Here is a 16,838-nt window from a genome sequence, read left to right on the forward strand (position 1 = left end):
TGTTTACTCCTCCCACCTATCCTCTAACCAATAAAATGGGCCAGGGCAGTGCCTTTATTAGCCAATGACCTTCCTCCATCATTTCCCCTTTTTCGGTTTAAACAAAAAAAAAGCTTTAACTTTAACATAGCAAAATTACATATAACAAAACAGTTATCAAGTAAAAGTTACAATAATCTTTATCATAACTAAGGAAAACTATAACTATAACTAACTATTCTTAACTCCATCAAAGACTCCAGAAAGATACAATACTACCTAAGCAAACAAGAAAAAAAAAGCAACTTTTAAAACTCTAGAAATGACAGAGACATCTCGCTGCCTGGACAGTCACCCAAAGTTCCTCTGTACCGTTGGGGCATCCATCTTCAGCCTTTAGGCCCATGGTATCCAGCAGACATTTCCATAAAGCAGGAAAATTCAAAGTCAATTCAGTCACTATCTGTTGTGTCCTGCAGAATGTCTCGCAGACTCTTTCATGAATCAGGAACCCCGAAAGATCATCTCACCTTAGGCAAGTTCAGTAGTCCTCTCTCTGCGGGTTCTCTGTGTCCAGTTTATGCAATAGTCCAGGCAAGAGCAGTTTCTTGCCCAAATGGCTATCAAACTCCATAAGCATCCTCTTCGATGCCCATCTTCCTCTTGAAGTAGATTGGTGCTGCCAGGAGCAGAGTGTCTCATTGTCATGAAAAGTCCTATTCTTAGAAAGACATGAAGAATGTCTATCTAAAATATATCTCTATATATCTAGAAAATCTAACTCACATGACTACAAGCTTTACTATTATCGATGATTATCCATTAACAACCTATATTTCTTAATTATACAGTACGTATTTAAATGAACTACACAATCACAATACCTTAATCAAAATCAGAAACACTTATACATATAACAAAATTGGCCTTAAATCTCTATCAATAAAGCAAAATCTATACTAATGTAAATTATTCATATCTATATCATATCCCCCTTTAAATGTAAAAGAACGTTTATAAACCATATTTGGGAACATGGGCGCAGTTTTTTCTCTCCAAACTGCTTCCTGCTGAATGGGGGCGTCGTTAATTAGGTCTTTCATGGTATAACCTGTGTGCTAGTTTCATCTCAGTTGGCAGTTGAGCGAAGCAATTTTCTGAAGATGTTCACTGCAACCCTTCAGGAGGGCGTGGTCCATCATACCAAATCGGAATAGAAGAAATGAACAGCGTCTCATCCTCTGTGAAAACAAAATAAGAAACTCCTTTCCAAAGCATCATGTCCTTAGATCCAAATTTCAAAGTTAAGGCATCAAAATATCTATGTCGGATTAGTTCAGCAGCATTTATCAATAAATATCTTTTAGCATCTGTTGCTCCTTCCTCAGCATTTAAACAATTCAAAGAGAGCATAATAGCATACAGTATCAAAAGTCTCTGTGTATTTTCCATCTTTGTGCAGCTTTGTTTTAACCTCTATTTAGTTTATTTTTACTTTTAACTCTTTGTTTTTTGAGACAGGTTCTCTGTATCTTTGACCTGAAGTAACTCTCTAGACCAGGCTGTCTTTGAACTCTCAGAGATCTGCCTGTCTCTGCCTCCCAGGCATTGGATTAAAGGTGTAAGCTACTACACCTTGAACTCACAGAGATCTGTTTGCCTCTGCCTTCAAGGAACTGGGATTAAAGGCGTGTGCTACCACACCCAACAACTCTCTTCCTTTTTTTTTTATGTTTTTTACTTTAAGAACTTCAACTTTTAGTCTGCATATATTTTTAACACACTTTAAACCATTCAGAAATTTTCTCTGTCTTTGAATCTCTCTTTACTGTATATCTCTCTTTTTCTGACCACACGAGTCTTTAATTTAGCAAGCAATATCAGTAGGATTAAAGGCGTGGCTTTGCTGGCTAGATGTAGCCCATTCCTTAGCTTTCTGTCCTCATGGCTGAGGTGCCTGTGCTTGCAAACCGCACGAACCGCCTGCATAAAAGAGTCAGAGTTTGCCGTGGCAGGACAGCCCAGAAAGCTGGCATTTTTAAACGGTTCAGCTTTTTTCCTGCTACGGCTGAAGACCGAAAAGCATGCGTTCAGCTTTTCGTCAACACCATTTAAGTGTTTCGTGGCAGGACCTCTTAATGAGCTGCAGGCTTTGCAGCTAAAGCTGAGTCAGGAAGCCTCTCTTAGATGAGGTGCTTTCTTGCCTCTAGCAGGCAGAGTAGAACCGAGAAATTGTTGCTACCTAGAAACCAGGCACAATGCTTTCATTTTGTTCTAGAATTACTTCCCAAGCTGTCTCAGGCTTTATGTGGAAGCAGTTGTCCACGTGGGCGCCATATGTAGTAATATGGGGCGGCAGGGCTGCGTCCCCCACACCCGGCCGCCCACATGGCTAGCTTATGCTCCGAAATAACAACACACAAACTGTATTCTTTTAATCACTGCTTGGCCCTTCTGCCCTAGCCCTTACTGGCTAATTCTGATATCCCGATCAACCCATCTCTAATAATCAGTGAGCACCGGTCTTACCGGGAAGATTCTAGCCTAGTCCATCCTGGGTCGAGCTTCATGGCGTGTGTCTGCCTGGGAGCTGGGAGTATGGCATCTCCCTGAGGCGCCTGCTCCCGAGAGCAGAGCGGTGGAGTCTCTGACCTCACTTCCTCTTCCTCCCAGCATTTTGTTCTGTTTACTCCTCCCACCTATCCTCTAACCAATAAAATGGGCCAGGGCAGTGCCTTTATTAGCCAATGACCTTCCTCCATCATACCATGTTAGCAAAAAAAGAGAGAGTGTGCTGAAATAGCTCTACAGTAGCTCCTTTTAAACCTTCCAATAAGAAGAGAATCACTTAGCTATTATCATTATGGTATTTTTATGTGTTTACTGGCTGGCCTGGAACTTTCTATGGAGATCAGGCTGTCCTTGAATCTATGAGTGCTGGGATTACATCTGTGCCCACCACACTTGGGTCAAATATATCCTTTTCCAGTTACCTTTGGCATCCTGTCATTTCAACTCCTTCCCATCTTTCCCTACGTTGATTTTACCTATTTTCAAAAATGCACTGATTTCTCTACACATCAGCTCCATTGTCTCACAGAGTTTGAGAATTCTAGAGATGCTCAGGGTGAGAACTCCTCCAAAGCTTTTGCTTTTCTATATTGGCTAAAGTACATGTTATCACAGCACATCTCTCAGAGCCTCTCCATCATGCTAAGCATGGGTAGGCACACACACATGCAAAGGATTGCTTTAGAATCTCAAGAAATCACTAAACCTCTTCTCCTGCAAAGCTTGGGCAAGTAGCTTTTATCTACACACATGGTACATGCTGTTCCACCTGGGAGTTCTGAACATGACGTTTTATACAAAGCAGACAGTCTTACAGGTCTCGCTACATGCTTCCCTGTCATCATTACAGAATTTGGCTTCTGAACATTGGTGTCTTTGGGTCTCTCAGGCTTTTCCATTCCCCTTGCTCATCTCTGTGACTAGTTTTTTGTAGAAGCTGGGAAGCATTGAGGGAAGATGTACATCACTTTCGAGGTTTCAGTCATTACTGTTCTTCTTAAAATTATTGATTTTTCTCTGAATGGAAACACTTTCACTAAAGCATTTGGCTTAGTGGAAATCAGGACAAGCCTCATACAAACTTGAACTTGTTGTGTGTTTAATTCATATTAACGGAAGAAATTGTCCTAAGGTTTCTTTCTTCTTCTGTTTTCCAGGTTTCTTGAGCACAGGGGATCAGGCTGCCAAAGGAAACTACGGGCTCCTCGACCTCATCCAGGCCCTAAGATGGACTAGCGAGAACATTGGGTTCTTTGGTGGTGATCCCTTGCGAATTACTGTGTTTGGATCAGGCGCTGGGGGCTCATGTGTCAACCTGCTGACTTTATCCCATTATTCTGAAGGTAACCGTTGGAGCAATTCAACCAAAGGTATTATGCAGGTTGCAAATTTTGACAATTTTGGTGTCTGCATGCCACCTCCATCAGAACTACATGATGCTCTGTAGATACTTCTCTGTTTCAACTGAGTGTTAGCTTGGGCTTAGTAACTACTTAAAGCTGTGTTTTTAGCCTTTCTGTGCATGTTAACATTTCTGTCAGGCTCTTTTCTGTATTCCATGGAGCTGGGGAATGTGTTCTTCCAAGTCTTAGTGTTCTTAGCATCACAGGCATTTTCCTTTCTGTCAAAGGATGATCTGAGGGAAACGCTCAACACTCTGTCCTCTCCATTTATCCGTAATCAAAATCAAGTATTTCAAACATTGGTGCTTGCAGCTCTTGACTGGCATGGAACTAATGAGGCAGGCAAATCTAGTTTGTCTGGAAATGTGGTTCTTCTTGTTGCCTAAGGAAAGAATAGATATTTGATTAGTTTGCATGCGTGATCCAAAATTGTCAAAGCGTTGAGGTCACTAATAGAGCCTTTGACTACAAAGAAAAACACATCTAGTTTTGTGGTTTTTCTATTTTCCACTCAAGTTTGTTTTTTCCTCCCAGAGCCTGGCAAAGTGGCGTGGAGCACGAGCCTTCTTTAGTCCACAAAATGTGTTGATTTCCATTTTCTGGCTTTGAGCACTTTCTCTTAAGTGACTGCCATCTTACCAGGCATTCAGTGGCTCATTACAGTCCCATTATTGACTGGGTTACAATTGCATTATTAAATGTAAGAACACAAGAGCTCACAAAGCAAATACTTTCTATCTGTTATTTATACATAACAAAGGAGAAAGCAGAATAGTCATCACCAGAGGCGTCTTTGATGTCTGCATCCTCGTTGTTATTGTGTGCGTGAGGAAAACAAGTTAGTCATCGTCAAGTGAAACTCATAGAGAATCTCAGCTTCCGAAAATAAAATATTTGCTTTTGTAGCGTGTAATTGTGTGCACGTGTGTGAAGGGGTGGCATACACATGTAAATGCCACTGCCCACAGAGGCCACAGTCATCAGAATCTCCAGCATTAAGAGCCACAGGGGGTTGCAAGCCATCAGAGAAAGGTGCTGGGCACTGAGCTCTGCCTCAGGACGAGCATAGAGTATTACACCCTCCTGACCACGAGCTGTCTCTCCAGCCCCAAGAACAGTCAGTATGTGCTCAGAACACATTTTTAGTTGTCAAAGAAACATTTGAAATTCTAAGACAACAACCGATCCTTTGTAATTATGTCACTTTGATATACCATATTGCCATGGTTTACATGGCATCTCATTTAACAATGGTAGGATTCTGGTTTCAAGGAACACAATGAAAAAGATGTAACAGTTTTAATTGAGTAGACATGCTGCTCTATAATAAAATTGCTTATTTTGAAGTGATAAAGGTAGAGCTTTGAATTAAGCAGATTAGATTCTCCTATTCTTAGTATGAAATGAGTGCTACTACTTAGCAAAGTTAACACTGGGAACTTACACAGAACTCTTGGGATCATGTGATCAAATGTGGGCCTAAAACCAGTGTCAGCCAGTATCACAAGAGCACTGGATAAGGAAACAAATCAATTTAGCAGGTGCTCATCACTTGGCGGACAGTGAGCAGTAGTAGGACATGGTTCACAAGCAGCTGAGAGTCACCTTCCACCACACTCCTTAGGGAAATATATCTGTTTCTCATTGGAGACAGACTTGACTTTGATCTTCTTCAAAACCCCTCCCAAGAGCTGCCTGATCCTACCAGGACGGCCATGGAAAATTCCCTGAAATTCTCAGATTGTCTCTACCCACAAGGCAGACCTGGAATTTTGAGGCTATAAATCCAGTGAAGGTTTCCGTACTTCTCAGGCCTGCTGCTTCCAGGAGTCCCCAAAATCTCACATATACTTAACAAAGCCTTCTCACCAATGCTAAAACCAATAGCTATCCTGGAATCATCTAGTCACCAAGTTTCAAGTGATACTTAACATAATATGATAAATAACATTTGATATATTTAATGTCACCAAGTGCCTGAGATAGAAAGAATACTATTTTTAAATGATCACCTTTATTTTAGTCATAAATATTTTATTAGTAAAATGCGTCTCTGCTCAAATATCAACAGACCCTCCATTTGCCACGTTGCTGAAATATCTATAATTTACTCTGGTAAACTTTGCCCTATCAAAGCAAAATGTATTCAAGAAACCAAAAATAATTCAGTATTGTTTGCCCTTTTGAACATTTTTAAAAGTATCTAAAAATCACATTAATAACATACGCAAATACATCAGCATGTATGGAGAGAGCTCTGGAACCTATTCACACAAGACTTCCACATTTTCTGTAAAGAACTGTTTTCTCATTAACATGTATGAATAATTGAGCATGGTTTTTAAGTGAATGAAAACTTAGCCAAACCTGGAAGTGAATAGTAAACATGAATTTGTAAATAAAATAGATAACCTATATACTTTTACAAATTCTATTAGCGAATACTCCAGTGAATCAAGTATATTTGTAAATTTTAATATCATACATCTCTTACTGCACGTGCAGCCATAATTTATAGCCGTTAAAGGAATCAAGTAAAACAAAAACAAACTGGTCCATGTATGTGCCATGTTTTCTAATAAAAACAACAGCACACATTCAAGAGTAGAAAAAGTTTAATTACCTCCTTCACACTATTCCTGCTGATGTTTTTCTTCTAACTTAGTGAAGGCACTGCTTAGGTTATCTTCTTCAGAAAGATGAATATTCATTGTATGGTATCTGTCAGAGAGATCTAGAAATAGTATGTCATAAGTTATATTCTGTTTTGTGTGACTATCAGTGACATCCCCAGGGTATTGACAAGTCTCAAGTCTTAATTTCTGTGTGAGTCCCAAACAATAATTTTTTCATATGTAATCTAGTAAAAAAGCATAACACAGCCATTTTGAGTGAAGCTGGATATGCATCCAAATTAAAAGAAAAATTTCAAACAGACAATACAGCCTGATGAGAAGGCAAAGTGTAGAAATGGATTTATTCTGTCAGTGTTGATGATTGTCTCTATTACTCATTAAGTAAAATATTTGAATCCTTGAAATACCCATATTTTCTAACTTCACCTCTTCTCCTTACTTTGTCTTTGAGAATGCAAAAATTTTGAAACCCAAAGAAAATTCTGTTGGAACTATAAGACCTAGGCCCACTTCACTGGTACTTTATACCCTGGGGATAGCTTTATGTACCTTCTCTCAGACATAAAGTATCTGTGTTTTCAGTTGTACTTGGGATATTATATACATGTCTTAAATATCAGATGTTACTTTGGAACCATAGCATTATTCAATAATCACGCAAAACTCTTGTTGATTTCCCCATAGGACTTTTTCAACGAGCAATAGCTCAGAGTGGAACAGCCCTTTCCAGCTGGGCTGTTAGTTTCCAGCCTGCAAAATATGCTCGAATGTTAGCCACAAAGGTCGGCTGCAATGTGTCAGATACAGTGGAGTTAGTGGAATGCCTACAGAAGAAGCCTTACAAAGAACTTGTCGATCAAGATGTACAACCAGCCCGATACCACATAGCCTTTGGACCTGTGATCGATGGTGATGTGATTCCAGATGATCCTCAGATACTCATGGAACAAGGAGAGTTCCTCAACTATGACATCATGTTAGGAGTTAACCAAGGGGAAGGGTTGAAGTTTGTTGAAAATATAGTAGATAGTGATGATGGTATATCAGCCAGTGATTTTGACTTTGCTGTTTCTAATTTTGTTGATAATTTATATGGCTATCCTGAAGGGAAAGATGTTTTGAGAGAAACCATAAAATTCATGTATACTGACTGGGCTGATCGTCATAACCCCGAAACCAGAAGGAAGACGTTGTTGGCGTTGTTTACAGACCATCAGTGGGTAGCACCTGCTGTGGCTACAGCAGACCTTCACTCAAACTTTGGTTCACCTACGTACTTCTATGCCTTCTATCATCATTGCCAAACAGATCAAGTTCCAGCTTGGGCTGATGCAGCTCATGGAGACGAGGTTCCCTATGTGCTGGGGATCCCCATGGTTGGCCCGACAGAGTTATTTCCTTGCAATTTCTCCAAGAATGATGTGATGCTGAGTGCAGTAGTAATGACATATTGGACGAATTTTGCTAAAACGGGGTATGTATCAGACAAATCAAGACAAATTATAACTTAGTTATAATTATAATAGCAAATGACCTTTGAAATATTTTTGAACAATGTATATATGTGCTTAAATTGTCTAAAATATTTTTCTTTGTATGTTTGTTTCTTTGTTTTATGATTCCAGGGATTGAAACCAGGACCTTTCACATGCTAGAACACATACTCCATCACCATAGAGGATTTAACCCCATATTAAAAATTACTTTTGTATTGTAGTGTTTTGAAGTTATTGCCTTACTACTTTTGGATCTTAAAAGTATATTAAGAAAGACTTGTATCTTTATTTTATTGCTCTATGACAACATTACTTTGACTTCTCACTTACATTGGTCATAGAAATACAGTTTTCAGCAGTGACAAACATTATGTCCTAGTACCTACCAGTTCATAATAGTGTACGCATAATACTTTATGAATACATAATATTTTATTCATCTTGGATTCAATGGTTCTCACTTAACATAGAAAGGAACCTGAGGTTCTGGCAGCTTAATATACATACTCCTTTGCAGGGTTGGTAAGCAGTGTGTTGATGTCGATATCTTCATATGCCAGTCCCAAACCCTGAATTCACTCTTCACTGCAATGCTGTTTTGGTTGCACTATTTCTAAGAAAAGTCAAACATGCTATGTGAATACCAAATCTTTTAAACTTTTGCTTAATATGATTAGTGTGCGTGTGTGTGTGTGTGTCTGTGCACATGTATGTGCTCATGGGAAGAAGTGCTGTGCTGTACTTATGGATGTTAGAGGACAACTTTTGTGGAGTTTGTTCTTTCCTTCTTCCTGTCCACTGATTCCGGGGATTGAACTGACGCGGGCAGGTTTGTCCAGCAAACCCATAGACGGCTGAGTATTTTCTTATGAACCTTTTGACTAGATGGTAATCTCGAAATAAACAGGGAAAACGAATGTGAAACTCTTTTACTTAAATTGCTAAATTGGGGCAAGTGGCAAGTAAATATTAGAACATAATCTAATATTTTGCTGAGATATCTCTTCAATTAAACATTAAACATAATATTTTGACTAAGAAAAAGAGTAAAACATGTGTGTCCTCATAGATTCTTTCTTGTCTTTCCACCCCTTTTCCTAGTGATCCAAATCAACCAGTTCCTCAAGATACAAAATTCATTCATACCAAGCCCAACCGCTTTGAAGAAGTAGCATGGACCAGATATTCCCAGAAAGACCAACTTTATCTCCACATTGGCTTAAAACCAAGAGTCAAAGAGCATTACAGAGCCAATAAGGTAAATCTCTGGTTGGAGCTGGTACCGCATCTGCATAATCTCAATGACATTTCTCAGTATACCTCGACAACAACGAAAGTGCCATCCACAGACATCACTCTCAGACCGACCAGGAAAAATTCCACACCTGTCACGTCAGCTTTTCCTACTGCCAAACAGGAAGATCCCAAACAGCAACCGAGTCCCTTCTCAGTGGATCAGAGGGACTACTCCACAGAGCTGAGTGTCACCATCGCCGTGGGGGCGTCTCTGCTGTTTCTGAACATCTTGGCTTTCGCTGCCCTGTACTACAAGAAGGATAAGCGGAGACACGATGTCCACCGGAGGTGTAGCCCTCAGCGCACAGCCACCAACGACCTGACCCATGCTCCAGAAGAGGAAATCATGTCCCTTCAAATGAAGCACACTGACTTGGATCATGAGTGTGAGTCCATCCATCCACACGAGGTGGTTCTTCGGACCGCCTGCCCCCCAGATTATACCCTAGCAATGAGGAGGTCACCTGATGATGTTCCTTTAATGACACCAAACACTATCACAATGATTCCCAACACTATACCAGGGATTCAGCCCTTACACACATTCAACACATTTACTGGAGGACAGAACAATACACTGCCCCATCCCCACCCCCACCCCCATTCACATTCAACAACCAGGGTATAGCCAGATGAGAGAGACAAACTGCTTTTTTTTCTGATGGAGTGCAGTAAAGATTATTGAAGATTCCTTGGCTTTCAACTTGGAAGACTCTCACTATTTAATTAAGGAGGAATATTATGTGAATATACATATCAAGAACTTTGGGGGTTTTGAGAAATGAATTGTATATAGATATACACACAAATCAACTTTAAAAAAACAAATTTCAATTGCTTGAAGCAATTGTTCTGAATGATACTTTTTCATTCACATTCAAGAATTAATTTGTTGAAGATTTAAGTTACATACTGGAGTTAGGCATGTGGAACACCAAACAGGAAAGTACTGTGTCTGAAATACCTAAAAAAAAAAAAAAAAAAAAAAAAAAAAAAAAAAAAAAAAAAAAAAAAAGGAAAAGAAACGAAAATCAACTATGAATATGCACAAGGGACACACCAATGGAATGTCAGATAATTTTCGTCAGTTTTCATTTGGAGCCCTTTTATTGTGTAGACCATATTTGCATAAGTACACAGAGCACCGATGCTGTTAATGACATAGCAAAGGCTCATGCTGAATATTGCCAGTAAAACAAAGAAGTCTACAGACTGGCAGGTACAACATTATCACATAAGTGCTGTCAGTACTAAGTCGTGGGGATCAAGGAGACTGGATATTTTTAGCACGATGTGCATGATAATTTATATGCTTGGTGGCTGTGCTGCTGATTAAGACGTAATTAAAATTCTTCTCATCCCATTGGAGTTTTTAATAGGAACTTCCTCCATCAATTGGCAGAACCTAAAGAAGATTTTATAAGGGGCAAAAGTAATTACAATAAAATAATTTGCAGTAGTTTCGATAATAGAGGGAATAGTTATTAAAGTCTATGGAGAAACTATAGGTACAGAGGTGAATACTCACTGATATGAGTCCCAGAAAATTTCCTTTGAGTTTAATGTTCTTTTCATACCCATAGAAGTAATTTATAGAAATACACTCTAATTGGACACGTGTTAGCTGCAGATCTATAATTTGCTGCGGGTTTGTTACTCTGAAGTTTGTCCCTTTAGGTCAGGTGAAGTGCCACAGTTTTCAGGGTGTAAGGATGCCCCAATAGTACCGCTCTGATTACAGTCCTCAGTTAATTGATTTACTCATGTTGCATGGCAAAATGTTTACTACTACTAATTCAAGATCAAGTTCAGTCCCCTTCACACTGCTTCTCTTTCTCACGGAGGTTCACCTGAATTTCCTCATGAGATCTCAGTAGAGGACAACATAGGTGCAGAAGCTAGGGCAGTCAACAGCTGGAGGGTTCATCTTTCACACATGTGCAATTTCAGATGAATTATCTAAGACCACAGGAAACTCTGAAACCCTGTTGTTTACCAGTAATATCAGTATACCACAGACCTTTCCAAATGTTTGTATATGTAATCAGATGTACATTTATATTAAAGATGAGATGGACTTAAAGAGCACATCCTGATAAAATGATTTCTCTCTTATCTGTACTATATTTCTATTAGACTAAAGTTATGTGATTTTTTTTTACCTTTTTTCAGATGACTAGCAATTTTGATAGTTTGTAAGATAACGCAAAGGACTTTCTCTGACTAACTGAAGTAACAAAAACCTTTCTTTCCAGCTACCCTTTTTCAAGAATTGAAAGCTTATTATACAAAAGAAAACACTTGTATACTACTTGATGGGAAGGACTTTGTGTATCTATCTCGACCACGTCAGTGGTCCCTGGGGGAATAAAGGTAATCTGGATAATGACAATTAGACAACTGCTAAGAGACATGGTCTTTGTCATTAAAAAGCTAAAATGTTTGTTGTTGTTTTGTCTTTTGTTTTTCCAAAAAAGAATTCTAAAACAAAAGAAACAAGAGTGTCTCAGAGTCATTTTTCTAGAACGGTCTGGGTTTGGAAGACATCTAGGCAACTGCAGAAAACATAGCTGTGTTCTGAAAAGCAGGTCTCCTTTCAAATGAGACTCCAAAAACTTCAGTGCCACTAGCTTAGAAATCCCATTACCTGTGTGATTTTAAATACCCTTCCCCAAGGCACCATATAAACATGGCGCCCATTGCTTTTACTTAAAAACACAAGCTCTTACGTTGCTCACCAGGGGAAAAATCTACCGGAAAAGAGAAATAAAGGTGAAATATTTCATGAAGTAAGCTATCTCTGCTCATAATACAGAGTGGTTAGATGAGGATACATTTAAAAAGTGCTCTCCTTCAAGAGAATTTGCAAGTGCTAAGAAAGATATTGACCTAACACTAAAAGATAAAAATCTACTTCAAGAAACTTATATGATTATAGCTTCTACTCCAAAGTACTAAATATCAATAAAATGTTAAGAATTGTTCCACTTAACATACCGTCTCTGTCATAAGCAAAGTCTGCAACATCCAGAGTAGTCTACTCGGCATTGTTGACTGAGCTGATCACGCTTTAGACTTTGAGCTGCCCCTGCAAACGAATGAGAAGAGCTGGGTAGCAGCTGAAGCACTCTTTAGTCATCAGACTGACTTGCACTGTATTAAGCAAACGGTGTGATCAGAAACAGAAGCGACAGCATATAAATTGTGAATGGCGACTTTCATGGTCATTAATTCCTTCATCCCGTGACGTCTCAGTGGTTGTTCTGTTTCTATCTTGTTATGAAAACATACTACATTTCTCTAGTGTCTACTTTTTGACAGGACAGTTTCTGCTCAGTGTTCATTTAGGGGAATATTTTAGAAAATAGACCACAGCCTGATTGTCTTCTGGAACTGAAGGCAAACAAAGCAATCGGTTTTGGGGCCTGCCCTCTAGGGTGTGGCTAAGGGATTGGGAAACAGTGTGAGCAGCTAGTGGGGTTTGTTTTTACAAACTCTGGCTTCCAGAACATAAAATGATGTCTTGTATTAACTGTCTGCAAAGCTGAAATATAGTTTTAAATAAAAACAAACATTTGGCATTTTTATTCAGTTTTACCTATTGTGTTTGATTGTATTTATCTAGAAGATAATTTCCCTGGGGTGTGGGTAAAAAAAATACTAAATTAAAGAAATATTTTAGCATTATTAATTCAGATTCTCTTAATTGAAATTAAATAGCAACAAAACAAGTACGGGACTGTGAGAACTCAGAAAGACGTCAAGGCAAAATAAACTTGTTTGGCATTTTGTTTCTCTATAATTTTGCCAACATTCATCAAAAGATTTATGTTGCTTTCAAAATGTGGAGATGCCAGATTTAATAGTTAAAATGTCATTAAATAACATGTAATGTTGAATGTGGATAAAATCTAGTTTGCTATAAATATCTAATAAATTTGAACACTACCATTTATGTCATTTGGAATATAATTTTCTGAATCATCACAAATATCCAATTTAGAGACATTTTTAGCTCAAAGCAGAAATTATGTAATTCATTTTAAATCTAAAAGTTGATCCAGCACATACTTTAGTGAAGACATTTGACACATAGGAAAGGAAAAAATAATAGCAACACAAACTTTAAAAGAATTTCTAAGGAGTCAAAGTGCACAGTGTTATTCTGTTACCCATGTGGGATGCCTATCTTCAAATTCTCTACCTGTACTTCCAACAGTAATGATTTCACTGGTTGGTATAGTCAGCCTGACATGCATATAAACATTCAGAAAGAAGACAGACAATGGGGCAACTACCCCAACCTTACAAGAGTTGAAGCTTCAGAAACACTGGTGTCTTTTCTTTGGCAAGTCTCACTGAAGTATTTTCACACAGCCAGATGATGAATGGGATGAATGGAATTCCTCGGATGCTGTCAATTACCATGACAGTCCTTTGATGCTTGTAATTTTGTTTACTTCTGTGTGATTGGTTCAAACTACTGGCCTTTAATTCCCAGTAATTAGCTGCTATAGACTATCACTTTTTAATGTGAGTGAAAATTTGATAATTTGGTTATACTTGCTCCCACATAAATTTAATTAATGAGCACATCCCTGCTGAGATTTTGTTATCATCCATTTAATTATCTTGCCAAGTTGTCTTCATTTCTTGGTCACTATAGTAAGGGGAGGTCTCCTGCACTGGGCATGTGAACAATAAAAACTCCAGATTTTCCTTAAAACTCGAACTTTCCAACTGATGTAAAACATCATTGGGCTGACTTGACTCTTTCCTTTAAATTATGGTTTGGTTTTAATCTAACACTTAGCTGTATTTTTAAGTCAGAAATAAATTCTACTTGTTTATCATTACACAAACACAAACTGTAAAAACCTTGTACAGCTTTTAAGTGACTTTTCTTTCTGGTGTTTTATTTAGAAAATATCATTTTGTTTTTAAATTTGTACTTTCTGGTAATATCATTTAAAGGATAAAATAGAATGGCTATGGTATCCATTGCAAATAAAGAAAATTTATTTAGAAGTCGTGATTTTAATTTGATTTTTGTATCATATCAAAGAAGTCCAAATATTCCTTTGGAAAGATTGAGGTAAATTTTTGGTATAAATGGTAATTATTTGTGCATCCGATTTTAACACTGCTTAAGAAGGAAAACTTATAATTCTAGCAAACTTTCAGAGAGTGGTGGCAGGGAGATCTTGTATCCAAAAAACTATTTTAACTGGATAAAATTATTTTAGAAGCAGGCAATTATTATGAGTGAACAAAAATTCAAGTCATATCTAATTTTTCTATTGACCTATTGCATCCTCTATTGGATGCATACTCTGTACACATTGTATGCTATACAGGTTGGCCCTGTCGGATGCCTGTGCTAACAGAGTGCACTTCATGTCCTCTAAATATGTACAAATGAGACAGGACTTTGTTGTCTACCAAACACCAAACCAATGCTCTAGCACTCTGATTTAAATGATAGCAATTTATGAGTTAAAGAAACTTGTGAACATTTAATAACAAAAACTCAGCAGCTGACGTTCAAACAGACAAATGACATTTTCAGAATTGATGGCTATAATGTGGAATAATTAAAAGGATTTTAGTGTTTATTGTACATTTCATCTAAAGTCATATTGGTGAGCAAACCAATGGGAAGGCCTCAGTGGTCAGGAAGTCCCCACTCCATCTGTGTTTGAATAGGCACCACTCTCCGTAGAAATGTGCTCGTCATCAAGTACCACCATGGTTTCCAAGTAGTTCGGACTTTTTTAAACAGCAGGCAGTTTTCTTCTGTTTGGCACACACAATGATGAATGTGTCCTTGCAACATCATCCTGTTATCCATGGATGCAGGAACAGGGACCATTCTAACTTTTGGAAACAGTGGTATGATCTCTTTAGTGCTTGGTGAGTTTAGAGAAACACAGTGAAAAGTCGAGTTGGAGAATTTGGAATTGGCCTGTTAGGAAAACAGAGGGGGCAAACACAAAATGTTTGCGGAAAGATCAGGAAATAAATAAAGAGAAAAATCTTTAAGTTTTAAACTATTGATTTGTCTCCAGATAATTTTTTGATTGATGTGTGGTGGTTTGTGAAAAGGAGAACAAATCTATTGAGATTAAGACTAGAGATTCAAATAGAAAAAAGCAGTCTAAAGTCCTAAATATGTTCCTTAAATTTTTATATAGAAGCAATATTTTCCAGTAAAATGCTGCTAGTGTAAGTACTGCCTTCTGTCCCATTCCGGAGCACTACCCTGAAGATCTTTGATTAAGGCATTTCTATCTCTCCTGAGAACACCACACTTCATTCGGAGAGCAAGCCTCCTCTACATGAGGAGAGGTCTCTTCTGCTGCTATTAACCTTTCTGTTTCCTGGCTTTTCAGTGTACGGTTTATGCCTACTTCTTCAATGGTGTTGAATTTAGGGGGAGGGAGTTCTGAAAATTAGATTTAATGGACACTGGCTTCTTCTGTTCTCAGGCCAGTTAGAAGCCAGTGAAAGTCTCTCAACAATGACAGGTGTTAGTCAGATCATTCCTTAGCAAATGCTACCCACTGTGTGTTAGACTGCTTGGGAAGTATTATATTCTAGGTTCAATTCTGGTACCTGCTAAACTATGGTTATCAAACTTGGAATAAATTCAACTATGTGAGCTGATTGAGATTATTTTCTATACTATCTAGGATAGCACAGTATTGCCCCTTTTCTCTATTTCGTATGCTTCAAAATAATAGAATAGCATTTCCTGGCTTCATTAGACCATCAAATATATTTCACTGCACAGTGTCACACAAGTGGATGATGGCAACCTTTAACACCAGCTTCTTATCTTGCCTTCTCTGCACCCATATTCTGCTGAAAGACTCATCACAGAATACGGCATGGCCAGCTTAAGGTTTTTCTCACCATCATCTCCTGGCCTCTGCCTTAGTCCTCCTTTATCCTCTGCCTTAGTCCTCACTTGTAGCTGTGAACTATTTTCCTTAGATATGCACCATGGGTCTGTAATTCTAACCTAGTAACTATATTTTTGGAATTTTGTCCTTGTATTTATGTAGGGTTTTTTGATAGCTATAAGAACTCTATAGCCGAATTGTCTGTAAAGATAAATGTCACATCTTCCATAAATCATTCTCTCTTCAGAATAAAATTCCTCACCCCCAAAATTCCTAAATCCTTTACCATTTCAATCACTGTTCTGCGAATTTATTCTCAAGCAGTATGTTAGACAGTACAAAGTCTAGAATTATGCAACAAACCCTTCGATATGGTCCAGTGTCTCCATTCCCACTTCTCTGACTACTTAATTGGTAATTTCTGATGCTATGCCTGTCTGAACAGGCACAGACATCTGTAATTCAGATGGAGACTTATTACTGATGTGGCAAACCTCATGTCAGTCATCGAAGACTGAAGAAAGCATACACCCTGTTCTCATGTGAGTAGCA

At 38.3% G+C, this 16,838-nt stretch overlaps 1 protein-coding gene across 5 annotated transcripts in view; it reads left to right on the forward strand.

The window, feature by feature from the left end:
- Nlgn1 (neuroligin 1) overlaps positions 1-14,360 on the forward strand; it is an 883,993-nt gene extending 869,633 nt beyond the window's left edge. For 4 of the 5 annotated variants that reach the window (XM_041658887.1, XM_041658885.1, XM_041658888.1 and 1 more), the window contains 3 exons: positions 3,708-3,920; positions 7,274-8,063; positions 9,187-14,360. In XM_041658887.1, coding sequence (XP_041514821.1) covers positions 3,708-3,920; positions 7,274-8,063; positions 9,187-10,009 — 1,826 coding nt within the window. In that variant the 3' untranslated portion in view covers positions 10,010-14,360. The remainder of the gene's footprint in view (positions 1-3,707; positions 3,921-7,273; positions 8,064-9,186) is intronic. The other variant, XM_041658889.1, reaches the window with a different exon arrangement.
- The last annotated feature ends 2,478 nt before the right edge of the window (positions 14,361-16,838 follow it).

The sequence above is a fragment of the Microtus oregoni genome, unplaced genomic scaffold (assembly GCF_018167655.1).
Source record: "Microtus oregoni isolate MIOR12 unplaced genomic scaffold, Mior012 000010F_ref0000083, whole genome shotgun sequence".
Lineage (NCBI taxonomy): Eukaryota > Metazoa > Chordata > Mammalia > Rodentia > Cricetidae > Microtus > Microtus oregoni.